The sequence below is a fragment of the Octopus bimaculoides genome, chromosome 2, assembly GCF_046866305.1.
Source record: "Octopus bimaculoides isolate indiv1 chromosome 2, ASM4686630v1, whole genome shotgun sequence".
Taxonomy (NCBI): Eukaryota; Metazoa; Mollusca; class Cephalopoda; order Octopoda; family Octopodidae; genus Octopus; species Octopus bimaculoides.
The window spans coordinates 94,443,327-94,471,318 of record NC_142929.1 but is presented as its reverse complement, the minus strand read 5'-3'; the positions used below and the strand labels follow the sequence as shown (position 1 = coordinate 94,471,318).

Sequence of the window (27,992 nt, the reverse complement as noted above, 5' to 3'; positions counted from 1 at the left end):
ATATTCCAATAAAATTAATATTTCGCCAGTTTTTCTTCTAAATGATTGTTTAATGAACACATATATCTATGTCTGCAGTAACTTAAAATAACCTCATAGTCGATAATACAATACTAATTTGTTATGAGGTTGTCAGAGAATTAAAGAAAACTGTTAATATATTTTTATGCCCTTCTAGTCTAGGACTACTGAGAACTGATATTAGTGCTTTCTACATTTAATGCGAGTTGCTGCCAGTCAATGGTTTGGATGGAAAATCGTGATGACCATGTGCTGGTTTTCTGGCAGTTTGTGCATATGAATGTTTTAAAAAGCACAAAACAGAAGTTGGAGTAAAAGTGGAATGTTGAGGGGTTTTAGAATAGCTATCTTTTTCTTCTTTCTTTCTTTTTTTTAATGTTGAGTCTGATGGCTGTGTCACGATTTTGCGATCTGAAAGGCAGCTACCAATCCAAGAAATAAGAGATTGTGGTAACTCTTGGGCGAGAAGTTTGACAGGAAATTTGCATCCCAGATACGGTGAAAGGCTTTCTTGATATCCAAGGTAAAAACATTGCTTTTACCAAACTTTAAGGAAAAGTTTATTTTCGGTGAGAACTTCTTTTACTCGTAGAGATGCCCTCGGTGACGTGAAGCCAAGAAAGTTATCTCACTTGGTTACAAGAGAGCAAGAGTTACCTAACTTGGTTTTTCGATGGTAAGAGTTATCATACTTGGTATAAATAAAGCACTTCGTGCTTGTTTATTATTGACCTAAATAAACAACAGTCTATTCCTTGATATATCTTGCGCTTTACTACAGGTTGTTTGTTACCAGCCATATTCTGGTACGTAGCTATTTTTAATTTGCATATTTGTTTATTTTTGTTATTGAAATGTCATATATATATATATTTTTTGTTATTGAAATGTCATATATATTTACATCTATATAAACAAGCCACGTCGGAGTTTTATTTTTGTTTTGTCAGCTCTATCTCTTGCATTGATGTATGGTTGAAGATTTACTGAAGTGAAATATTTTAATTATGCCTTTCTGTAAAGTATGATAAACCACGTAATTAACTTGAAATAATTTGCGGTTATTTTAATCTTGAGTTTGTTTTCGTTATTAATTAGTTTTGTTTAATTGCACACCGGTTTTATGTGTACTTTCTCGTATTTTATACGTCCACCGGTTATCAGGAACAGAGGGAGACATTCTGTAAAAATGAAAACGCACATTATTACAGTTCGCTTTAAAGTTTACAATTAAATATATAGTTACTAAACCTTATTATAATGGGCGTTATGTCCGTCTGTTTGTCTGTTCCCTCTTCACGGTGAAACGGCTGGATCAGTAGTCACGGTGTTTTGGGAGATTACGAAGTAGGTAGGAAGGTTTTTAGCGAAAAGAAAAAATGGAAATTATTCAATCTGATAAAATGTGAAAAAGTATGATTATTTAGTGGATACTGAGTTTTGTATTAATAAATCACCAGTGACGAGAATTAATTCTGGATCCCCCCTCCCACCGCATAGTTCGTGAATTTAGAGGGCTTAGATTTGCGCTACTATCCCTTTATTCCCCAGCGTAGATAGGCAGATTTGCTATCTTACTATAATGAGCGTTATGTCCGTCTGTCTGTCCGTTTGTCTGTTCCCTCTTCACAGCCAGACGGTAGGACCAATGGTTACGATATTTTTCGGGATTACAAAGACGGGTAAATCTTTCAGTATATGGTGCTTAAAAAAGTAAATAAAAACTAAAGGGAAAAAATAACAACGTAGACATTGGCTATATCCACCAAAAACTGAACAAAAGTCTTTTTCTTTGTTACAGAATTCCTCCATATAAACTCGTGTAAATATGAAACCAATAAATTGTCTGACATTCCTAATTGACGCCGTAATTTTCTTTTTACTTGCATCCATATATTCTCCACATTTTGCATATGGACATCGTTATTTGTCGGATCTCCTGGTGCACAATCACTTCGTGAGTGTACATACCGTTATTTAGGTATGAGAACCTAATTATTTCCCCTTTAATTTTTATTTATTTTTTTAAACACTGTATACTGAAAGATTACCCAAAGATGGTCGTCAGGAAGGTTTGTAGCATTAAAAAATCAGAAAGTATGATTATTTCGTGGATTCATTTACATTTTATTTTTCATTTTATCTAGTTTCAGCTCATGAGCTGTGGCCATGCTGGGGCACTGCCATTTGGTGTTGCTACACAATTTTACTTCACGAATTTTACTTAAGGAATTGACATTTGGTGCATGAGAGAGTTTGATGCAGCTGCTCTCATCTGCACCTCCTGTCGTGAAGTTGGTTCATCTGGGACACCTGACAGGAAGAGGCCCAGTTTCATCTTGAAGACACCTACATCCACCGCATGCAGGTCTCTCAGATCCTTCGGGAGGATATTGAAGAGCTGCGGACCTCTGAAGCCCAGGCTATTGCAGTATCTTGTCCTACATCTTAATGGCAAATTTGGAGTCCTTGGCACTTTGCAATGGCGTCCAGTTCTTTTATTTGTGTAACTTTCGATGCCAAAGTTTGGGACAATTCCTTCGAGGATCTTCCAGATGTATATTATGGCATATCTTTCTCGTCTACGCTCTAAGGAATAGAGTCTTAATCTCTTGAGTCTTTCCCAATAGCTTATATGCTGCATAGAGGCTATCTTCTTCGTGTAGCTTCGTTGGATTGCCTCAAGTTCTGAGATTAATTTGACACTGGTTGGTGACCATAGCTGAGAGCAATAGTCAAAGTGGCTTAGAACAAGTGTCTTCCAGCGCACCATCATGGTTTCCTGATCTCTCGTTCTAAAAGTCCTAAGAATCCATCCGGTCAGTCGCCTGCATTTCATTGACAATTTAGCAACATGAACATGAAGGGATGCATTATTACTCATGTAAATGCCCATATCTCGTACTGTCTCTGCTTCTGTGATTGCAGTCCCTCCAGGTCCAGTGTATTTAATGGGTACTGCATTTAGTTTTGCATGCTGATAGCACAAGGCTTGAAACTTTTCAGCATTAAACTGCATGTTATTCTTTTCAGCCCACTTGTATATTTCATCCAGCTCACATTGCAGGTGCATAGTGTCTTCAAGGTTCTGTATTACCTGTGAGACTTTTGTATCATCTGCATAAGTTGTGACCGTGGCTCTCTGTGTGGCTGAGAGCATGTCAGAGAGGGCCATTATGAACAGTAGTAGTCCCAAAACAGCGCTTTGCGGAACACCGCTCACTATTTGCGTGTCATTGGAGGTGGCCCCATTGGCTACTACCACCTGACTTCTATCTTTCAGAAAGTCATGAAGCCATTCTCCCAATTTTCCAACTATGCCAAGATCACGCAGTTTGTGACATATCATTCCATGATCGACTTTATCAAAGGCCTTTGCAAAGTCGAGATATATCACTTCCACATTTGAGTGGTTAAGTAGCTGTTTCAGCACCCAGTCATAGTGTTGTAAGAGCTGAGTCAGGCAGCTTCTTCCTGGTCAAAAACCATGTTGGGTGTCAGGCAGCAAGTCATTTTCTTCAAGGAAGGCGATTAGTTTTCTTCTGACTATTCGTTCTATGACCTTGCTGATGTGTGAGGTCAAAGAGATAGGTCAGTAGTTCTTGGCCTCCGCTCTGCTACCTCCTTTATGAATAGGGCATATTTTTCCCTCCTTCAGCTTTCTTGGGAGTTTGCCAGATGCAAGGAAGCTCTGAAAGAGGGACTGCAGCGGTCTTGCTAGGACTCGTTTACATACCTTTAGAAGGATTGCTGGGAATCCATCAGGGCCAGTAGCTGAGTTTGGGTTCAGTTCATCTATAGCCCTTATTACATCGTCTTCCTTTATATCGATGTAATCAATCATCATTGCCTCTGTTTTTATATCTGCAGTGGTAAAAAAGTCAGTTGGATTGCTGACTTGAAAGTGCCCTAGGGGTGGAGTGAAAACCCTTTTGAGTTGTTCATTTAGTATTTCACTTATCCTCCTTGGGTTTCCTGTTAGTGCACCATCTTTTTCAAGGAGTGGCCCTATCCTGCAGTGCACTGAAGCTGTTTCTTTGGCAAACTTGTAGAAAGCTCTGGGGTTAGATTTTATATTGTCTATAGCCCAGGCTTCTTTGTCTGCTCTTTCTTTTTCGTGGGAGAGTTGCAGATTTTTTTCAATCTCCAGCAGTTTTATTTTCAGGCGGGACGTTTCACTGCTTTCAATTTGTTTGTTTAGGCGATTTGAAACTTTTGTACGCCGTCTCATAAGAATTTTCCTCTCCCTGGGGATTTTGTTCTTGTGTACAGTGGCCTTTCTCTCCGGGACACATTTGTAGCATATGGCTTGCATTACAAACATGAATTGTTTAAGTTTCATGTCGATGTCCGGTGAGGAGAGACATTTAGGCTAGTTTTGTTTGAGGATCTCTTTCTCAATTTGTTTCCAGTTTGCCTTATAGAAGTTCAAATTGGAAAGATTCTGAGAGTTTCTTGTAGGCTGCATGTCCATGGTTTCCTTTGGTCTGTACATGGTCAGCTCTACCATGTTGTGATCCGAGAGTAGCGTCGGTGTCACTTTCACATTATGGATGAGATCCATATTATTTGTGAAGCAGAGATCCAGTATATTACCTGCCCTGGTTGTTTGGAGTACTATTTGTTCCATGTACAAAGTGTTGGTGAGGTTCAGGAGGGAATTCACCTGTCCTTGTTTGTATCGCGTCATTCCTGGGAGAGAAAGGCCCTCGAGCCATCTGACATTGGGCAGATTGAAGTCTCCTATAAGAAGTACACTTGTGTTGTTCTAATGTGACTAGAACTTCTTCTATTTTTGTAAGGCAGTCTTCAAACTTGCCTACATGATTTGGAGCATCTGGAGGGCGATATGTAGCACATATAACTACATTGAGTTGTCTTATATGTACAATTCTGGTTTTTGAATTGATAAACCACCTTTGCATTTTCATTAAAAATTCACCAACCACGCGTAACTCTGCATTTTCATCGAATAGTTCGTGGCCCTATTGCAGATGCGAAGGGAGCCACAAGGATGGTCAATAGCGAAAATAAAATGTAAAAAGTGTGTGTCAGTATATGGTGTGTGTGATTATTTAGTGGTTATTGAAATGTGTCAGTCTCAAGCAGAATTCGAAATGGATAATCGAAGCGGCTGCTGTTTTCATCTCAGTTTTGTCAATCAAAATAATGCATGGTACCAGAACATCCAGACATTATTTGCATAGAACAGCGAGAGGTAAGTCTTAGTTTGATTTTTTGCGACCCTAAAGATTCCGCTCAAGCATTCACAGCAAAACAAGGCACAGGGCCAGAACTTTAGATCGTGTAGGTATTTTTACCCACTTCGATGTTTACACATGGCCAGTTAAACATCGCTATAAGAACAACAGACTCCAGTAATTTGAAAATTAGTGTTGACCAAACAGAAAATATCATCTGCAAAGAAGTTTTGTAATCATATTGGTATTATCGAACAGAATACAATTCATAATTTAAATAAGGAAATTTGTGAACTTTGAATGTATAAGTGTATAAACAAGCATGAAATAGTGTAAACAACTAAAATAAAAGTATATCTAAATAACATTTTTTTTCTTAATACCTTTTATGTAGTGGTCGAAGGAAGCTCTGGCTTTTTTAGGAGTGGTCCATATAACCATTTATGAAACAGACGCTGGGATCCTATTTCAGTTCAGGAGGGAATTGTCATCACATGTCGCTTAGTCGCAAACATGTCATATAGCTGCAATAGAATGCTGTATCACCCACAATATTGTGATTTTGCTAGTAGACATAATTGTGACATTATTTTTGCTTTGTTTAACTTATTAAGTAACTTAGGTTATTACTTAAACAGAAAAATAAAATCTAACTGATAAGAAATCGCTTAGATCCTTCTTCCATTGCCAAATTGAATAACTCTTGTTTTTCCTCACCAACAAAAAAGCTCTACCCCCATATAGCTCTACCTTTATCGTGTAAAGAGAAAGATAGATGATGGAAGTATTGCTCTTCCATCTAGGATAGTGCTGCTGCTGTACACACAAACGTTCTTGACTGCATCTAGAAATGGGCCATCCAACTGATTTGCATAAAGTCAATCATAGCTATGCTTTGGCCTCGTACCCAGAATCACACTGTCTCCTCTCTCAGACTTTTCTGTGGCATATCCAATGGGACAATTGCTCCTCTAATGCCTGACCTCTAATCTGGCATTCCTGTGCTACTTGCCTTTCCTCCTGTTATCACTCCTGTTTGTTTCCAACCCTCCCCAAGCTGTGCACTAATTATGACATCCAGCTCTTTTAACCTAGAGCTTTTGTCCTCCGGAATTCCTTCTTTGTTCATGTCTTTCTTGCATGTGTTTATTTACAAAAGTTCAAAGAGAATATTAATAGCACTAATCTCACTGGCTTAGAAGAACCTGCAAAGTCATTGTGTACTGCCCCTTCAGACTGCAAGTAAAAAAAAGACAAAAAAAACATTTGGATAGTTAATCAAAAAATTCCAGATACCCTTCAAAAAGGACAATGTTTATTATTAGATCATTTTTGATAAAAGTTTTTAATCAGAATTAATATAGGACTAAAAAGCAACTCTGTTCTAATAAACATGCCAGTATAAGGCTATACATTTTATACAGAACGGTTGATTTAGTTGAATTTATTATAGTGTAGTCCAAGAATTTATTTTATTAATCCCATAAGTCAAGGACTTCTTCAGATGCCATCTACTTTCAGTACCTAAATGTGAGTTCTCTATTCTTAGCATTATTGTATTATTACTCGTCATTGTACTTTATAAAAAAAATTTTTTTTAATTTATAAAAAAAACAGTATTTGAGAAAACAACTTAGACCAACAACATTACTGTTTTGATTATGTTAGTCTCTTTCAGCATGTTGTGCGCATGTTATTTTGATTTTGTATTATTGGGTCAGGACTGAAATAGTGTATCATTGCAGTGTACCTGATAAAATACATATATTTCTTCCTCTTGTCTGCAACTCACCTCTTTTTTAATCATAATGTGTGAATACAAGTGACAAAGTCTTAAGATTATCAGTCATTTCATCAGTTTATTTTATCTTACAATTGAAATGTTGCAGAATACCCAAGTAAAATATTGAAGAATGTAATGCATATGCAATAATGAAAGTCATATACATATATGGAGCAATGGCAACACTATCATACCACTTCACTTCCTGAAAATTTGATATGACAAGCTTTGGCCTATTGCTAGTGATCTGATAAAATACCACACACCCTTGCACAGTTTAATACTATCTCTTGTTTCATTTGTCTTTAGTTGAATGTATTCTCTTCAGTTGCAAATATTTGGAGTAAATGTCTAGGAGGAGATATAAGCATCTGGTATCTTCCAGTTCTTTAACAAACACAAGATTTGGAGAAATTCACCTAAATTACATCCAGCTGGTTTATTTACAGGGATCAAAGTAGTAGTTAATGTCATAGTCTCCTTTTCCTCAACTTCAATCAGACTAAGCCAAATATCATGAAAGAAAATACTACTTAATTCACTTTTCTTGAACATTCATAGACTCCAACCTAAATTAAATTCTACACATCATCTACTGAGACACGAAGCACAGCTTTTATTCCTTGTAAGTCACAAATCTCTCACTCCTGTTGTCTAAACTTCACTCTGGAATGTGATGTCTGCATATATGTAAACCTCCATTCTTTCTTCTATTCATCAGGATATCAACAACAAAGACTTCCTGTTACTCTGGCTCAAATTATCCTTCCCACACTCTGCTATTGTTCATCTGCTGAATCTACCACTCCAAACTCCTCCAAGCAATCACTGTTTGACCTTCTCTCATCCTGCATCAAGAACATCTACCTCACTTCAGCCAATTCTGAAATTGTCAGCAAAATGGTCACTAGTGACCCCTGGGGGTATTTGTGGCTATCCAAGGGGTCAATAAACACTTGAAACAATTTTATGTAATAAGGATGTTGAATTATTAGCAAACTGAATTTGGAAGAGTGAGGTAATTTAAGGCTAAAACTCATTAATTTCCAGCCAAATATTGATGCAATACACAAACACATATTTTACATTGAATATTACAACTATATCAATATAATATGATTGAAGTTTTGCCAATAAAAAGTAGTGATGACTCAAAAGAAGGAAGGAATTATTGTTTTTAAATCAAAAATTTTTTTATTATCTATACTTTTTAATTTTACTTTAGAAATTTACATGATAAGTTTACATCAATAAGTTATGATTCCATGAAGAGGTCTGATATGAGAAATTAGCTGATCTCTGCTTTAGATCTAAACCCAAGTAATCCTTAGTCAACCATTGTCATGGCTACCATCCAGTACCAATTCTTGATTCTATTTTTTTTTTTTAATTAACTAACAGTCATTGATTTGTTTCTAACACTCACCCACAAGTATGACGGTAAAGTGGAGGCAAAACAGTAGACTGAGCCATAAATTTAAAGAGGAGTAGAATGGAGAAATCCTTCTCTTTAAGTTAATAGAGACCTTCTTGTATATGTAATATATTTTCCCAATCATCTTGCATTTTCCAGTTCATTCCAGTGTCAACTTCGTAATAATATACTTTTCAATAAAATGAATATAAGTTCACTCATTCACCATTTTATATAACTTAAGCCTATCTGCAACTTTTCTTATTCAGCTTTGACCTACAATGGAGCACCACGTAATAAAACATAAAAGGACGACATCTGAAAGAATAGAAAAATTTATTTCACCTATTTACTTCACTGATGTCAACCTATATGGAAGGTATGACTATTTAAAATTCTGTTTGAACTTAAACTCTACAGAATTATTTATTTCTTCTCTTATTGTACTAAACTCCAACAGCACCATGCTGTATAAAGTGTAGTCTTAGTCTTTGTGGTAAATTTTTGACTATGTTATACATGTAGAGTTGCTGTGAGAGATATCAAAGATTATACAGTCTAACATGATCTCAGTTCATGAAGTTGTTCAGATCTAACATGTGTAGTATATATTGATTGTGTGTAGATGACGTTTGTCTACAGAAAGTTAACAAATAATGAAGAATAGTAACATCTGCATAGGAAAATGGTTTGTTAGCATGGGCAAGAAATAGGTAATAAATTTACTAATGGAAGCATGTGAAAGACGTTCTGAACTTTGTAATACTCTCAAATTGATGGAGTGGTGATTGGGGATTACTTGAACAGCAAATGTTGCAATGATGAAGTCTGTCAGAAAGTTTTCAATCCAGAAGTTGAGTGACAGATAAAGCCCAGGGGTGAAATATAAGACCAAATTTCTAGTAGACCTGAGTTTATGAAGCCATACTAGTGGATGATTGTTAGAGGCAACGCAGTAGATGCTGAAGCTTTTTCAGCTGGAGTTGTGCTAACTGAGCCATCCATCTGAAGAAAAGTGGGATGGAGGAGTCCTTCTCTTTGAGTTAACAGACCTTGTTAAGGGGCCAAGAAGCAGGAAAGCTGACTGTGATGTACAAAGCTTTTGTTAATTTTCTCATGATATTGTGAGCTTTGCAGTGATATGCAAAAGCTTCACAGTTAATTGTGATGGATGACTTCCTCCAAATGTTATAGGTCATGTGTTTTTCTATTACTACTGCAACAAATCATTTAAGGGTTTTAGAGTTATGGATAAAATATGAGGAATGTAAAAAGACAGTGTAAGAGGTTAATTTCCATGTCATTTATTTAAAAATTTCAAATGAGTTGTGATGACACAACATTTGCCATGAGAGATAGTCTGCTTAAGAGTGCTGGAGTGTTGATGAGTTTGGACACAAAACTAGTTTTTTTTTTTCATTTAATGAAATCCCTAGATCAGGGAAAGTTTTATCTTTCATATACTTAAAAACAATGAAATCTGAGTGAACCAGTGATCTGTGTTTCCTTAACTTTATATTTCACAATTGAAATATTTTGTAGGCTCTACCCTAAAACAGCATCTGTGGATGATCTGGCACACTTCGCAGCCCCTGGACGAATTCCTGTGGATGTTGCCATGGCTGCTGACTATAAACCAGTCAAAGTCGGTCAAAGCTTTGGACCAATGTGAGTTATGAAATTTTTATTTGAAAAATCTGTTACCTTCTTCTATCAGTTCACTTTATCACAGTGGTCAGTAATGTCATTATCATTACCTCCACCACCACTGTGTTCCCTTACATTCACATTTTCTTCACTCACAACAATTATAACTTCTGCTTTCTGTATATCAACAACTTACTCACTGTTGTCTCTTGTATCAGTATCATTCTTCTACTCTTTGCACGCAGACCTCTTTTTTTACGTAATTTCGACACTTTCAAAACAAAGCAGGCATATATTTTCTGAACAGATAGATATCTCTACAACTTTTTTTTTTGTTTTTTGTTTTTTTTATGGCTCACTTTAAAAGAAGAAACTGTACTCATAAACTTTGCTGCATGCCCTTCATAAGTAATGTGATTAATGCAGTTGATGTTCACCTTGAATATCTGTAAATCAATGTCTTCAGGATAGACCAGAGGGTGTGGCAGTATTCCAGCAAGCTGACATTCTGAAAAGGATACAATTTCTAACCCTAATTACTTTTCAGAGTATTTTTTATTTCATTTCTGTTTAAAAGCACAGAGCATGAGGACAATTTCATTGAGAACAAACATCAACAAACATCATTTCCAAACGTAGCTTTGCTTTCTTCATGTGGAAGAATGTAAGCATTCACACACACATACACACACTCTCACTCACACTGATATATGGTGGACTTTTTTTTTATACAGTTCCCATCTACTAATTTTATTCAAGACATAAGTCAAGGCTACAGAAGAAAGCAGAGGTGCTATGCAATGAGACCAAATACTAACAATGTGGCTAATAGCAACAGAAACAGTATTTATACCAAATTGCAATCTTCATCTCCAACTTAACATGGATATTGCATTAAAATTCAGAATACTGTATTATTTACCTTGAGAGGGCCTCTTATATGGACTTGTGGTCCATAAAGGCACTCGTATTTATACCATTGACAGATGATAAACCCACTGGCTATTTGTGACATCAGTGCATGAAGAGACACTGAAATTTTATATATCATCGACAGAAGATTCAACTTCTATGTCGCTACCAGACATCTGACAGTGAGGATCCCAAGCAGGGCAGAATCACATGGTGGTTGTAGCAGACAGTTCTCATCTATCAGTGATATAAATATGAGTACTTTTATGCACCTTGAGTCCATATGAAAGGTACTTTCAAGGTAAATAATGTACTATTCTGTGTTCTAGCAAAGTGAGTTCCATATCCACTTAGCCATATAGATGTGTGTGTCTGTGTAAATGTCATTTTGAGTGTTCTGATCAGCAGTGCTTGAGGATTAAACAAAAGTGTCATAATTTCAGCTGCTTCGTTATATAAAGACCAATGGAATGAAAATACCTTACTTGAGAAAAGGAAAAATTACAAAATTAAGATGGCTTTACAGAAGCTGGGTTTCTTTTACCAGAACCAGGAACAGTTGTTCATCTTATGCTAATCACTGATTCGCCTTAAACTAAAGAATTACCGACCTACTCTTGAATCAGTAAAGGAGTCACCATACAGTAATGCAAACCTGCTATATATAGCAGGTAAATCTCCCTCAAATCACACACTGCTATTTTAAAAAGGAATAACACATTCTTTAAACCTAAAGTAGTTTTGTGATTATCAACATTTTTATCGCATAATATTCCCTCTAATTGTGTACACTTAATCAAGAGCACTTATGTCTGGGTCTTATTTAAAGCTTTCCCAAGAACTCCATTTTTATATATCATTTTCTCCTTTAATTGCTTTCAAGCACCCAATAACCATATGGGTAATTTTTTTGTATCCAGATTTTAGTATTTAAAAAATTGCTCAAACTTTTTTACTCAGTTGTTTTTATTGATGAGATATGACACATTAATCAGAGTACAACAGTTTGGCAACTGTTGAACTATTAGTATTTTAGAGTAATGTCAGTATTTAACAACTCTCTCTGTTAATACAAGCTTACACCAACTTGACTCTTCCTCACATCCAAAAATCAAGCTCTAATGTCATGCTACTCTCTCTGCACCTTTTCAGCTGGTCTACTCATTGGTTTCGTCTAACTATTGTCATTCCTGATTCTTTTATTAATGAGGCAGTCTACTTATTATGGAACTCGGAGTCTGAAGCCATGGTCTGGCACAATGGGCAGCCAATACAGGTAATCATTAACTAACTTCTGATGTCATGTATTGTTTTCAATTGTATAGTTGAGAGGTTTGTAGGTTATAATCCTCGACATTGAAAAATACAGGTGCAGACCTGGATGTGTAGTTAAGAAGTTTGCTTCCTACCAACCTGATTTCAGCTTTAGTCACTATATGACACCTTGGGTAAATGTCTTCTACTATAACCCTGGACAGCTAAAGGTTTGTATGTGGATTGAGTTGACGGAAACTGAAAGAAGCTGTCATACACACACATACACATATGTATGCATGTGTGTGTATGTATTTCCCTTCATCGTCACACATTTACTGGTTGTAATCAAAGGTCTCACTGTTCATACAAGCAGTGTTCTTTGCTTATAGTCCACTGCAGAAGTGTGTCTGGGCTTCTTGACATGTTGCGCAGTCTTTATAAACAAAACAAAAGGCTTAATCATAATGCATCATTTGTTTTCAGCTTTCCATGTAAACATATCCTGGCTGTTTGTTGTTTGACAGACTGGGAGATTATTACCTCATTTAGAAATAGATCAGGGTTTGCTCTCTGTGTTAATGTATTCTTGTCTGATCCATGTAAGCATGGAAAAGTAAATATTAAAACAATGATGAGGATGATGATGAACATTGTTCTTATAATGATATTACTCCAGCTCCATAGAGAAAATCTAAATCATCTTAAGAAAATTTAACATGAAACTTATAACTTCAAATTTGTAAATATTATATACAGTTATAATGATGTTTAATCTGACAAATGTCTTATTTGGTAGGGTCTCAGTGGAATACGCGACCGGATTGAGTATTTACTCACTGACAAGGCTACAAAAGACAACCTTGAGTAAGATTTATTCTTTCCAATTTTCACAAATAGAAGACTAATTGAAAGTTAACATTTCCCAAAGCTTGAAAGAACTCGTACTGCTCTCCCTCTGTCCCCCTCTCTCTCTCTCTCATTTGTTGGTTATCTGAAGCAAAAGTGTAGTGGTCATAACCAGTTTCTTTTGCACTCATACATTAGAAGATAAGGATAATTGGACGAAGTCAATATACTTTATTTTCAGATCATTTTTCCCCGAGTCAGAATTTTCAGCATATAACAAGTATTTTATTTTATTAACTCTGAAGGATGCAAAGCAAAGACAGCCACAGAAAGATCTGAATTCAAAATGCAAAGATATAAAACTAGATACCATAACATATTTGGTTTTTTACTCTACTAATTTTGCTCTCCAATCTTGTAGCAGTAGTTGTAATTTAGGTACATGGCCAGTAATTTTTAAGGGAAGAGGACTAGTAAATTATATTAATCCCAGTGCTTGACTGGTATTTTATATTATCAACCCAGAAATGATGAAAGACAAAGTTAACCTTGGTGGAACTTGAACTCAGAATGTAAAGAGCGAGAAGAAATGTCATTAAGTGTTTTGTTTGATTCACTAGCAATTCTACCGGATCCCTGCCTTAATAATAATAAACATTTCAAATTTTGGTACAAGGCCAATAATTTCAAGGAAGCGGGTTAGTTGATTTGGTCTCAGTGTTTAACTGGCACTTATTTTAACAACCCCCGAAAGGATGAAAGGCAAAGTTGACTTCGGCAGAATTTGAACTCAGAATGTAGCAACAGGCAAAATACTGCTAAGCATTTCGTCCACCGTGCTAATGATTCTGCCAGCTCACTGCCTTCAATAATAACAATAATAATAATAATAACCATGGTTTCTAATTTAAGCACAAGGGAAGCAATTTTAGGAGAAGGTTGCGTTGCAAGTTGACTGGTTGAGTTGTTGAATGGAAGATGTATTTCTAGAGCTGCATGAAGAAGTAACTGACAACACCCATGAACAATTAACAGAAGATTTTATCATTATACATTGAGTTTTAACTGTGTTAGTCTTTTGCAAATGACAACAGAAATAATTACATACTGGAAGAGCCATACTGCTTGAAGTTTACAAAAAGCTTGCTGATAATATAATCATAACTGGAAACAATTGTGCTATATTCATGGCAACAAAGATTTCTGTTGACTATCGGCCATCTGTCTTAACTGTCTGACTGTGGCAAGAATCGGAGACTCAATGTGGGGTTGACTCAACATTCTGCAATTACCACCAAAAGCAGCCTTTTTATTGTATAAAGCACACGGAGAAGATTCTAGAAGATTGAATCACTTAATGGCTTGATGCTGATTGATTGCTTAATAGATCAATCGTGTAAAACTATTGTGGTCTGATCATGATGCATAACCACTTACCTAGTAATTTGGTTTCAAATCACCACTACAGTAGCAAGTCTATTACATTGTCCCCACTACTTGATTGGTACCTAGTTTTATCAAGGTAGAAAGAATGGAAAAGTAATATCAGCTTTGGTAGGATTTGGCTTCAGAATGTAAAGAATCAAAAGAATTGCCATTGAGCATTTTGTCTGACTCACTAATGAGACTGTTTTCTCAGCATATAATTAGTAATATATCACTGCCTCTAGTCATAAATGCTCACTATATATTTACCAAATCAACTTCCTTGTAACATCTTTCTTTAATCCTCAGATATGTCTTGTATATAGAGATGGCATGCAACACTCTTTTTGGTGTTGGAAATGGTATGATTAGTCCCCCTGATGAAAATCGTAAATTCAATTTAAACAAAGTGGAAATTGCCACTCGTAACCAACTTGTATACCATCTTCTTCGAGATTTTGACATTCTCTATGGAATGGCAAAGGTAAGTTTTATGCTATTAAGTATCTTCTGAGCAAATCTTTGCAATATAGCTCTTTAGGCTTTTTTTTTTTACTAAAGTGACTGGAGAACTATGTCTTAGGGATAAGAAGGCCATATTTTCTTTGGACTATCACATTATAACTGCTGACAAGCAGATTCTCAACTCAATTTTACCAACAGGCTGTTCATACCAAAGAAAAAAAACTTTTCACCCAACCAGATGCAACAGTAGACACATCCAGGCAGCATGCTGAATGTGAAAATTCTTGTAGTCATGATGCCAGCAAGACAAAATGTTGACAGGGAAATTGTTCATATTCAGAATGGTGACAGTTTTTATTCAGTAAAAATAATAGAAAAAGAAAAAGAACATTCATTTAAGTTCTAAAAAAAATTTATTAAACAGGTTACTAAAAGCTTGTGAAAAAAATTAAAATCATATTTTTATAACTAAAGCAATATATTTGAAACAGACAGATTAAAAAATTGCACAGAAGGATGACAAAGAAGCAATTGAAAATATCACATACAAGTGGTGGTGGTGGTTATGGTGGCCTCATAAGATGTGTGCTTTGGCATTGGTTGGTGTTGCTTGTATGAATTGTGTCTTGTTCCAGGTAAATGAGTGAAATTACAGTTACTACATATGCATAGTCTCTTGCATTGAGAAAACTGGCATATTTTGGGGTTTCATGTATTCATAGATTTTACTTTATTTACAGTTGGCAGATTCATCATGGACTTGTGAGGTATACATTCAGATTGAGGTGGACTGTGGGGGTGAGAAAAGTGTGATTCCTCTTTGATTAGAAGAGCAGTAGTGGTTATAGTTGTAGCATGGTAATGATGATGATGGGCCATTTCTAGTATTCAAGGAAAATAAAGAATGTGGATAACTGAACAGTGAATGGCTTTTCATTGTGGAGTTTAATAGTTGATTAATAGTGCTAGTTTTGAGGTGTGGTCATGGCTGCTGGTCATGTCTTTGTTACTGCTATATATGTGTGTATATATATACTTTTAATTTTGATGTTGATGATGCTTTAGTTCAGTAGTGTATCTTTCTAGAATTCCCTTAGTAATTTTATAACCAGCTTCATCAGTTAACATTTTGGACTTTTTATTTATTTATATTTCTCCTTTGTTCTTGTTTTGAGAAGAAACCTAACTTCAAACAACTTTTTACAGATCAATTTTTAGATGCTATCTTCTAAACCAGGCAAAGTATGTAGTGGGTGCAAATTTTGATTTTGTACCCCTCAAAAATGTTAGTGGGTGCAAGCACACCACTTGCACTCCCTATTCCCTGGCCCTTCTTCATTTCTAACATAATATAATCATTACATTATATTCTAATACAAACACATAGGTGTGTGTATAGTTAAGAAGCTCACTTCATAACCTAGTCTTGGGTTCAGTCCTTGTTGCTTGGTACTTTGGATGAGTGTCTTCTATTATAGCCCCAGCTCATCCAAAGCCTTGTGTATGGATTTGGCAGATGGAAACTGAAAGAAAGCCACTGTACATAGAATGGATTTCTTTCAGTCATGTGCATAGATTTCAATACATAAATGTATGTGTGTGTGGTATGTCTTTGTGTCTCCTTGCCTTGATTGTGTAATACTTGTAAACTATATGTGTGTGTGCATGTATGTGTATTCACTTTATATCTCATTTGCTATTTTCACATATGTATTCACAATTTCTTCTCTTTTAGCATTTTCCTGAGACAAGTGAAAGAGGGTATCAGGCTCTTTATGCTGCAAATGATATGATTAACACTTGCCTAGAACATACACCGGAAGTGTATAACAGGTATATTATACAAAGCTTTGTTCTACTCTACACACACCTTTTTATCCTCGTGTGGGGAAACCACTTGAATTAATTATTGTAATTAGATAACAAAATTACAGCTCAATATCTATTCAGGTTGATATCCTTCTAAGTAGTTTGTTTTTCTTTATTTGTATTATTTCTACTTTCTTTTGCAGCTCCAATTGTTCATTCTCACCCTCTCCTCTAAATGTAACTGGCCATATATCTCCTCTACAACAAGAACCTGCTCCCTTTCATGCCTTAGCTGCTCATCTCCTAGCATAAAGCTGAGCCCTACCCCATCAGGGTTTGTAATCTTGCATGCTGTATGGCAACATCGCTAGTGCTGATGTCACGAATAAAGCAGCCAGCTTGTAGAAATCATACCAAAGCAAACACTGGAGTACAATGCAATTCTTAGACCCATGGGATCCTGTCAAACTGCCCAAGTCATACCAGTATAGAACATGACATTAAATAATGACAAGATATTATTTCTTATTTTCTCTCCTGTGGTTTCAGAAAAACAAGAGAGTTTTCATGCTGCTGTCAGCTATGTTTAGCATAGACAATAGTACCAACAATGAGATTCCATTTTACTGTCCCAACTCCTATGTTTAATGTACACTTTTACCATTCAAACACATCTGTGGGTCATCCAGAAATTAGACATAAATTGCTAGCTGCATACCCAGGGTATATTGCTGATGCAGTAGAGACAGGTAAAGGTGAGAAATTTCTGGACATTTTCGTAACGGCTTGCTTCATGGCTGTGTTGTCAAGAAGTTCATTTAGCAACCATAGTGTTTCAGGTTCAGTTCCATCACATGCCATTTTGGCAAGTATCTTGTTTTTTCTATTTTAGCCTTAGACCAATCAATGCTTTGTGAGTGAATTTGGTAGATGGAAACTATCCTTTTATTCTTTTACTTATTTCAGTCTCTTGACTGCAGCCATACTGGAGTATTAGAAACCTGTCATGTGTGTGTGTTTGTACTTGTCCCCCCCCCCACCACTTGACTACTAGAGTTGATTTGTTTGACTAAATTCTTCAAGGCAGTGCTCCAGCAAGGTCACAGTTGAATGACTGAAGGAAGTAAAAGATAGAAGATAATTCATAAGTGCTATAGTTGCTGTTGTGTTATTCAAAGTCACTGTTACTAACCAAGTAGGCCTATAGCACATAGTTGGTTGAACAACTTGGCATAAACCTGAGATCTATTTTTATCTAGTTAAGACTATATTGTACATTTGAGTGTGATTGTGAAACTTAGTATGTCATATTCACATTTCATGAAGAGTTTGGAAATGGAAAAAATATTTATGGATCTACATACAATGATTTTATAAGAAGAATTTATTTGAAGGAAAGGAGCAGAACATTAAACACTCTCTCGCTCATGTTTTTTAAACTTGTTCATAGATTTTTCTTTCATAAAACCGATATTAACTTTACTTTCACTCCATTTTTGTTTTGGTCTCACTCAGCTAGAAGTTGTATTGTTGTCCTGTTATTTTTAAACCCACTACTGTAGTAATTAACAGACTAATTAATAATAATTCTAACTACAACATCCACTGGTACTATTGCAAATGTTAAATACAAATGTATCTTAATGCTAAACTTTCAAGATCCATTATTTAACTCGTTTCATGACATTAAATGATCGTAATGAAGCAACATTTGTTAAGTTGCTAGTTCTACTACAAGTATCATAATAGATTATCCAGTATTTATTGCCAATTGTTTGGTGAATTGAGCCATAGACTGCAGTATATTGCTCAGTAAAATGCCTGTTGCAAACATGAACTGAACACCTATGAACTGCTAAAATCATACCATATCTGCTTGACTATTTCAATTGTTGGAAACCACTGATTTTATATTGATGTGATATTTCATATTTTTGTCTGATATTAATGTTAGCATCTTACTTTTGATATCTATATAGCATTTTTTTTTTCTGCAAATCTTCAAGGCTAGTTAACATTATTCAATGCATTGTAGATGGTCAAAATAGTTGTACTCATCTCCATCTGACAATCACTTTGAACAGACTAAAGTGATATTTTGGCAACTGTTTTCTAGCACAGAGGTCAGGCACAGTTGTTTTAAACATGTAATTTTAAATTGTTTGTATTCACATGCCAGATTTCATGCCCTCGAGCAGTGGTTCCCAAAGTGAGCAGTACCACCACCCTAGGGCTGGTGGAAAGATCCAGAGGGGGGGGGGCACTTGAAGAAAAGTGAGGTTGATAATGGAGTGGTCAAAAGGGGATGATGGATGTAAAAACAAGATAATGGGTTAATTAGGTTAAGTTTTAACTGTGAAATGCAGTTGTTTTGAATTTTCTGCAGAAAGTGCTCTATGTTTGTGATGGTGAATAGAGGGGGTGGGGTGGTTTGACGTGGGGAATGCAGTCCAAGTGCTAAGGGGACAGCAGCCCAAAACAGTTTGGGAACCACTGCCCTAGAGGGATAAACTTCAAGCACAAATTTTTAACAGAGTACTTCTAAGCAGAACTGAACTTTCACTGATCAGATACAGTGGATATGAGTGTCAGACAGAATGTCCTGTGATATCTGTTCCAGTTGTTTGTATTCTGATAACAACACCTGAAATAGCATTTGTGCCCAAGCTATATCAACCTGTCTTTCCCTTAGATATCATTGGTGCTGAGGATAGGAGAGATTTATAGGCAACTGCTAGTGTTTCATAAAAACATTGCTGATATGCACTTTGAATAACTCTCCAGGTCATGGTTGAAGGGGACCCTGAAATTAAAAGAAAGGTATTTGACAAGATATAAAATATCAGAGTTTAATTAGAGGAAATTGAGGCATTTGGGTATTTGGGTTATCTATGACTTGTATTTTTATTTTTTATTTTTATGTTTTTATAGTGCCATAAAGATATCAGAGAAGTTCTTTAGTGAAAGAAATGGTGATGCCTGCCATACGATACATGCTATTGGACACTGTCACATTGATACGGGTAATGATTAATTACTCTTCTTCATCATCATCCCTTCCATCATCATCATTATAATCAACATTATCATCTTTGTTCTTTTCTTTATCACTAATTATCGTCAGTATCATGTCTGTATTGTGTTGTTCATCTGCTTTGCTTTTAAATTTCCAGTTGTTACATAGTGTCTAACTTCTTTGTAGCTGCTGACAGCACTCTGGCATAAATCATGCAATATAGGTTATCAGAAGTTGGCAGAACTAATTTGACTGCAGATAAGAGAAAATCCAGCTGCCTCATTGCTATGTTGATAAAATGAAACAATTCCCTTACAATTCTTTATTTCTAGCAAGTATTTAAATCCCAGATTAACCAAAGCTTTGTGAGTGGATTTGTTGATTGAAGGAAGGGGTAGTGCTCATGATCTTTGCTCATGGAAGATATTTGAATAATAATATAAAAACAATACATTCATTTTGGTTTTATTTTCATTGTACACTGAATATATTGAATATCAATAGCCACAGGCTATATAAAGACATTCTGTCTGTATATAGCCTGTGTGCATTATAATAATGTTATCAAAAAACATCCACTAGTGGTAATTATGATTTTTTGTTATTTAATGATTTTTTATTATTTAATGATATAAACAAAACTATGTGTTTCATTTCTCCTGGCAGCATGGCTTTGGCCCTATGCTGAAACCATTCGGAAGTGTGCTCGCAGTTGGTCAAGCACATTAAGCCTCATGGAAAAATTCCCCAATTTCAAATTTGTTTGTTCTCAGGTGAGTCATTTATGTTTTTATTGATTTCAGCTTCACTTAAATTGATTTTACCCCTTTATTTTAAACATTTTCCATATCAATTTTTGTATTTTCAGTTTTTTTTTTTAGTTTTACTCTAGCTGAATATTAAAAACACACAAAAGCATTTATTGAGGTATCAAAATTTTCAATGCACAGTCACAACCCAATCATTAACTGCATTGCAGTGGAATAGTGTCAGTTATTAGTTTGTAGATATGCAACAAAATTTTTGACACTCTAAATAAATGAAATGTTAATTTAATAGTTTCTGTGTTTTCTAAAGATTAAAATTGCTCTTCCATGGCTACAATCTCTTTGTTTCAAAGACAAGGCATTTTGAGTTTCATTTTGTCATTTTTATATTATGCTGTTTGATTGACATTATATCTTACTAAATTTTCTTATTTCTTTTCCTCACTGTTAGGCTCAACAGTTTGACTGGGTAAAACAACATTATCCTTCCCTCTATACAAAAATTAAAGCTGCTGTGAAGAGTGGACGTTTTATTCCTGTTGGTGGTACATGGGTAGAAATGGTAAAGCTAATTTTGAATTTATTGACAGATTTCAGAAAGTACTTAACCTAAATTAATTGTTAAGTATTTTATATAAATGGGATGTGACATTATAAGCATGAATTTAAGGCAAAAAATGAAAAGGCTCACTGATGTCAGTGAGTTTGTTGTTCATTTTCTGTCCCAGATTGTGTCCTTAATTTTTTATTAGTAGCATGAAATAAAAAAATATTCACTTTTTATTGACTAAGCACAAAACCTCGAACATTTAGGTCTGAGTAATTAAATGTTGTGACATCTAATAGCATTAGTTATGCATCAAGAGTAAAATGGGTGCAACTGAGAATCTTGATTAGTAGAAGGTAAGCATGTTGCTATAAGTTTGCTATGCCTGAACTGTTTGTGGTTTGTTTTTTGAAAACGGAAGATTTTCTTGGTTACCATTGAATTTAATTTGTTCTCTTTACATTAAATAATATAATTTGTAACTGCAATATTCATTAATATCTTCATATATTTTTGTTGTAGGATTGCAACATCCCTAGTGGTGAGTCTCTTATTAGACAATTCCTTTATGGACAGCTGTTTTTCAAAAGTGAATTTGATTTGTTTTGCTCTGAAGTAAGAATACTTTTGATCTTATTTATTATGCTATTGCCTTTTTTTTTTAGTCTTTTTTTTTCTAGGGCAATCAACTGACTGGCATTAAGTTACTCACAAACTTGCTCCAGCCTCTGGCCTATAGACATATTGTCTACTCTCTGTACCTTTTATTCCCTTACCAAAAATAGCTTCTACCCTTCAGAGCTGGCTGCTCTTATGCCACCTCCTCTAAAGTACCTCTGACTCATTCATCTTTCCTATATCTTCAATCAGGCTATGCCTAACCTTCAAACTATCCAAGATTGTTGTGGTGCAGAGCTATGAAATGTTCATAGCCTGTTAAATTCTTTGAAACAATCCACATATGCATTTCAGTCCAAAGGTTGTGGCCATATTGGAGCACCACCTGTGTAATCACCTTTTCCAAGGCCATTCTTATGTGGTTGGCTTTTGGTGAAGGAGGGAGCTTGACATTACTGCTGTTTCTTGCTATGCTGCAGGTTCATCTGGGACTTTGGACAACAGGAGGTCAAGTTGTTTCTTGAAAACATCTACTCCTATTCCATGTAGACTCCTCAGATGTTTTGGCAAGGTCTTAAATAGCTGTGGGCCCTTGAATCCCAAGCTATTACAGATAAACAGTTAACATAATGACACTTTACTATGTTCCTTTTAGCAATTTTATTTAATCACTTTTGGGTTTAGCAATATAATTGGGTTAGACAGGGTGTATGTTTGACATTGTTGCTGTGTCTGTTAGGTTCTTGACAGGTTGTGTACTTGACACTATTCAATAATACAATTCTATATTTCTGAGATGAGGAATTCATTTTATGTATACATAGTATATATTAGTCAGAGTGGTGTCCTCATTTTGATAGTTGCTTTCACCATGTTTCACCTGTTGTATGCTTCAGCCTTCATCAGGTGTCTTGGTTGTTGTTTGAGAATTTCGAACCTAACCCTTTATTTGATCCATGGGGTCATGAGAGTGGAATGAGAAACAGTGTACCCTTGTTGATCAAATAAAAAGTTAGGTTCAAAGTTCCAATTCAACAACCAAGTTCAACATAAGATACCTGTAAAGAGCTAGAGTGTACAACTGCTGAAATGTAGTGAAAGTAACAATCAAATAGATGACACCAGTCTGACTAATATGAATAATATACACTGTTCAATAATGTTGTGTTTTGGATAGTATTGTTTTATGGTGTGTGTTTAACAGCAGGATCATTTTTTTTTTTGCGCTTGGCAATGTTAGTGGAATCACTTTTGTGTTTGACAAGGTTGTTGTATCTGAAATCTAACTGATTAACATCCACTATGTGTTGTGGCTTTTTCTTCCAAATAATGATAGCACAAAAAAGATTTATCATAACAAATTCATAAGGAGAAAAATTGAAATCCTCTTTCCAACCAAATATTATTATAAAAAGTAGGAAAATACGTCTGGAAATGACAGTTTTCTCATTCAGTAGGCCTCTCATCTGTGATACCACATGCTGTGATACCATCTCCAGTGACAACTTTCTGTTGTCAGTTACCAACCCAGGCTCCACCACTTGTCAGGCTGAGAAAAACCAAATGTCAAAGTATCAGTTGCTCTCCAACAGGTTTAAGATCAGGGCTGTGGCAGTTGAGACCTCCAGTATTCTTGGCTCTCGGACCATATCCCTGCTTATTGCTATCAGGGTGGAAATTGCTATCCACAAGTATGAGCCACATGAGTCAGAGTGACTGTTACAGTGCTTTTCCCTCGCTGATGCCATGAGAAATGTTTCTATATTGTGAGAGGCAAGATTCTCCATAAAATTTCTACATCAAATAAAGTTCTTAAAGTTATTTGGTTATGCAAAAACACAGTGACAAAAAAAAAAAAAGAAAATCCTATTATGACTACATTCTGTTCCCTAACAAAAGATACTGTTTACTTTACAGTTATGGATCCCTGACACATTCGGATATTCTGTGCAACTTCCTCAAATAATGAAGCATTGTGGTATAAACAAGTTTGTTACCCAAAAGATCAGTTGGAATCTTGTAAATAAATTTCCTGTAAGTACGATTATCTATTTCCATTCCTAAGCTTATCTTGTATTCTAACAAAGACCTGATTTTTCAAACATGATACCTCTCTTTTAGCACATGCTTGGAATCAGATTGAAACGTGTCTAGATTTGTCACCTGTATTTGCCAAATTTCAAACCAGCATCATAAGATAGCTTACATGTTATATCATTCATAAAAAGAATTATCATTTTATAAATTTTTAACTTATATTTTTCTTACTTTTTAGCACCATACCTTCTGGTGGGAAGGTCTAGATGGCACCACTGTACTAACTCACTTCCCTCCTGGAGATTCATATGAAATGACTGGAACAGTTGAGGAGGTGTGTAAATATGTTCATATTTGTTGTTGGTTTTCCAAATCACTTACAATCTCCTTCTAATAGTAATAAAAGAACAAATGAAATCTCTAGTTGAGATTTAAACTGAAAGCTAAACAGTTAAAATTTTGTACTAGTAAGATTGGAAATTTAGAAACAAGAGAAATGGCTGACTAAACATCATCAGGCGTTCGCTGCATCATTCTACCTTTTGTAGCAAGTTTAATATCCTTGAAAGGATTTCTTATATAGATGTGAAGCTTAAGAGATGGTGAGAGTGGAAATGAGAAGTTATATGTTCATAGTAACGTACTATCCACTAGCAACAGTATTGTGATTTGCAACAAGTGATGTTTACAATAAACACCATCTTTATCATCATTAACCCTTTACCATTTATACTGGCTGTATCAAGTCAAAATATTTTACCTGCTTTATGTTCAAGCTAACCAGATCCAGCCTCTCACACTTATACCTCAATGTCATTCTAAGAATCAAACAATCACATCATTGAAATCTCAAAGCTATGAGATAATGCATGATTAATTTAAAACAATGTGAATAAATAAGCATTGTGTTTGACAGAGTAATCTGAATGCTAAAGGGTTAATATTATTAGGGTAGTAGTGGTTGGATTCTTTGATAAAGTCTGTGAGAATTTTCATAATCAGGATTCAGTTTAATGAGTGCAGTTTGTAGATAAAGTGGGACAACAATAAATTTTAAATCAACCATTGTTCTAGAGAAAAATGCAGTTAGATATTAGAAGACAAGTAAAATACATAGATATTTAGGAATGCTAATGAATTGTAAGTTGAAAAGTTAAATGGAAGATGAGCCTGGAAAGGATTTTGAGTGTCTGAAAATGTTTTTAAGCAAAGTGAAATATCCATAACCATTTTGATACAAATCCACATGGAACTGCCCCTTGTTTTGTCATACAAACTCCATGTTTTAAAATGATCTAAATCAAAACTTTTCATCAGAATTTTGTGTTAATTTATATTCCAAACCCCAGCTTAACAATTACAAAGTTATTTATTTATCTTTATTATTTTCAGAATTAAGTGAAACAAAGACTGTATTTCATTAAAAATATGATAACAAAAGGGTTTTAAAATGCAGTTTTAACTAAGTTAACAAAACATACCTAAAAATGGGTGTGTGCATGTTTTAATTTTAAAAGTAATTATCTTTCCAGCAAATGTACCTAACTTTGATTCTAATTTACAGGTGATGAAAACAGTGACAAATTATCAAGATAAAGGTCGAATGTCTCACACCATGTATCTGTTTGGTCATGGAGATGGGGGAAATGGACCAGAGTAAGTAACAAGGAATATTTTTTTTATAATTGTTTACATCATATCTGCAGTTCCATCTTCTGTTGTCAATACTGCATATCATCAATATTACTATCTCACCCTTGATATTACATTAAATACAAAAAGGTTCTCGTGGGAAATGTATCCCTAGATACCCTTACAAGATATCTAGAGTTGAAGTGCCTCTTTGCATAGGTTAGCTCAGGATTGATTTAATGCAAAGCAACATCTTTTCAATAACACACACACATACACCCATATACATACATGTAGATGTAAATACTTCTGTGTGAAGGAGATAGAAAAAATGGAATACCCAATACTAAAAGCTGAATCATTATTCCAAGTTTCTTGTTTCTGATCTTCAGGAAAATTATGTATGATAGACATAAAGTGGAAACCTTTGAATATTATAACAAGCACTGAGTGGATAAAATGAAATTTGGGAAATTCAAGTGACAAAATAACCTTTTTTTGAAAATAGGGAGATGATGGGAAAGATTAGGTAATGCCAAATGATATAAATGTATATGTAGAAAAGCATTAAAAAATGTGAAGAAATGTATGTGCAAGAAGTTTTCTACCATCTGGGAAATGGTCTTGCATAGTATGCAGAAAAAGAGTAAGTAGAAGTTCTGTATGTTATGTTTAGTATAAACAATGGGCATAAAAAAGGCATAGAAGAATCACAGACAGGCTAATTGAGAAGGTAGACTTCATATGCACTAGGTACAATTGGATTTCTGAGCTAAGATCATCCAGAAAATAGTTTCTCTCAAATACTTGAGTGACTCCTTATACTTAGTTTATAGCTTTTGTTACTTAGGTGACCTAATTTGTAGTGGGTGTTCTGGAAGTGTAATAGTTAGAGTAAGAATGGATAGGAAAAAGTTCAAGAAGTTGTTACCCCTTCTAAGAACAAAAGGTTTCTCATTCAGACTGAAGGATAGATTATATGATTTTTGTGAATAAAGTGTAATATTGCATGTTATCAAGACATAGGCATTAAATATGTATACATATTGTTATTTAACATCCAGCTTTTATGCTGCCACCAGCATTTATAATAGTGAATGTAAGTGGAGTTTGTGAGAGAGAAGGAGACAGAGGGAGTATTAGACTAGGTTGGAGAGGAATCCTGAAAGAGCTATTGGTGGAAAGAGTGTTGTAGGTGTCATGGAGCAAAGTCAGAGGGAAAAAGAGAAAGATGAGAAGCAGTGTTGGGAAGGTGAAGAAGCTACAAGGAAAAGAAGCAGGGAGTGGGGATGTAGTGGGTGAGAGCTGTGAGAGGAAAATTGACAATGCAGGTACTGTAGAGGTAGAGGGAAGAGAAAGAGAAGAATATAAACGTATCCTTCAGAATGTATTTGTTATAAAGTATTAATTTTATTATTCTTTATTATTTTAACAGTGAGAATATGCTGGAGAGACTGAATCGATTAGAAGACATTAGTGGAATGCCAAAGTATGTACAACACTTGGTTCACTTTTGACATTGTCATATACAATACTTTTATATCTATTCAGAATTTTTATAATGTCAGTCAAATGGGGAAAATGTAACCCTGTATTTTGCAGTGAGATTGATAGGTTGATGTTCATCTTGAATATTTGTAAGTAAATGTTTGAGTATCTCTCTTTCAAACACATATCTCCAACATAGCCCAATTTATATCATTAAAAACTGACCTTCCTTTTCAGAGCTGGAGTGTATTTCAGCCCCCAGTACAACTATTAACTCTCAACAGCCCTCCAAAGCTCAGGTGAGACTCACAAAGAATGCAGCTCTGACATCTGAGATAGTGTTGCTACTAGATATACACACATGTCTCAGACTCTATCTAGAGAAAGGTCATTTGACTGATTAGCATAGCTATCTGATACAGTTCCGTGCTACCCCCACTCTTCCAGGTTTTCCAAGCCTGTTTCTTGGCTCTAATGGCCTTGTTTACCGTATTATTTCACCACCACGTTACCCTAGGTCTGGAAGGGACTTTGCACCAGCCGCAGATTTGGTCTGTGGCACTCAGTAAGCTGTCCCATAGGAATTTCCAGTTACCCTCTATGTCCGAAGTCTGCAGCTCCTCTTCCTTCTCATCAAATTTCTCAATGAGGATGTCCCTAAATCTCTGACCATGTGAAGGGTTCTTTAGCTTCCAAATCCTTTGTTTCTGGATTGGTCTGCTTCTTGGCATCCTTCTGGCCTCAAGTCAAAAGTCACTAACAACTAGTCTATGCTGGGGGGGGGGGTACATTCTTCACCAGGGTGGGTTTTTGTATTTAAGAGCAACCTTGCATCCCACTGCCTGTTGAAGATGAAATCAATCTGGCTAGCTGAGTTACCTGATTAATAGGTTATCAGGTGGCTGTCTGGCTTCCTGAAGTTAGTGTTGCAGATTAATAGGTTGCATGTATCACAGAACCCTAGTAGCCTAGTTCCCTCTTCATTTCAGGAACCAATTCCATGGCCCCTGTGAACACCATGGAAGATACCAGATTGCTGTCTGACATGCCCATTAAAATCTCCAGCCACAAAGATGAGATCATTGCCACTCCTCTTTGATGTAGCCT

The 27,992-nt window shown here is 35.5% G+C and overlaps 1 protein-coding gene across 3 annotated transcripts; it reads left to right on the top strand.

Annotated features, from left to right (window-relative positions):
- The first annotated feature begins 729 nt into the window (after nt 1-729).
- On the top strand, nt 730-27,992 carry LOC106870647 (alpha-mannosidase 2C1). 3 transcript variants are annotated; one of them, XM_089347193.1, is made up of 17 exons: nt 730-827; nt 7,727-8,023; nt 8,689-8,798; nt 9,962-10,087; nt 12,131-12,254; nt 13,032-13,099; nt 14,816-14,990; nt 16,707-16,804; nt 19,712-19,803; nt 20,463-20,569; nt 21,015-21,125; nt 21,633-21,725; nt 23,646-23,762; nt 24,004-24,099; nt 25,330-25,421; nt 26,833-26,886; nt 27,875-27,992. In XM_089347193.1, exons 3-17 carry the CDS (start codon nt 8,701-8,703, stop codon nt 27,927-27,929), a joined length of 1,506 nt encoding a protein of 501 aa, XP_089203319.1. In that variant the 5' UTR covers nt 730-827; nt 7,727-8,023; nt 8,689-8,700; the 3' UTR covers nt 27,930-27,992. The 3 variants fall into 3 exon arrangements, with proteins under 3 accessions (XP_089203319.1, XP_089203320.1, XP_089203318.1); XM_089347194.1 differs by lacking the exon at nt 7,727-8,023 and adding an exon at nt 7,567-7,630; XM_089347192.1 differs by lacking the exon at nt 7,727-8,023 and having other exon boundaries at nt 27,875-27,991.

Coding starts and splice junctions, on each gene's coding strand:
- LOC106870647 (XM_089347193.1), top strand. CDS start 8,701: ATGGAGCACCACGTAATAAAACATAAAAGGACGACATCTGAAAGAATA. Junction 19,804..20,462: donor ACACTGTCACATTGATACGG/GTAATGATTAAT, acceptor TTCTCCTGGCAG/CATGGCTTTGGCCCTATGCT. Junction 24,100..25,329: donor TGACTGGAACAGTTGAGGAG/GTGTGTAAATAT, acceptor TCTAATTTACAG/GTGATGAAAACAGTGACAAA.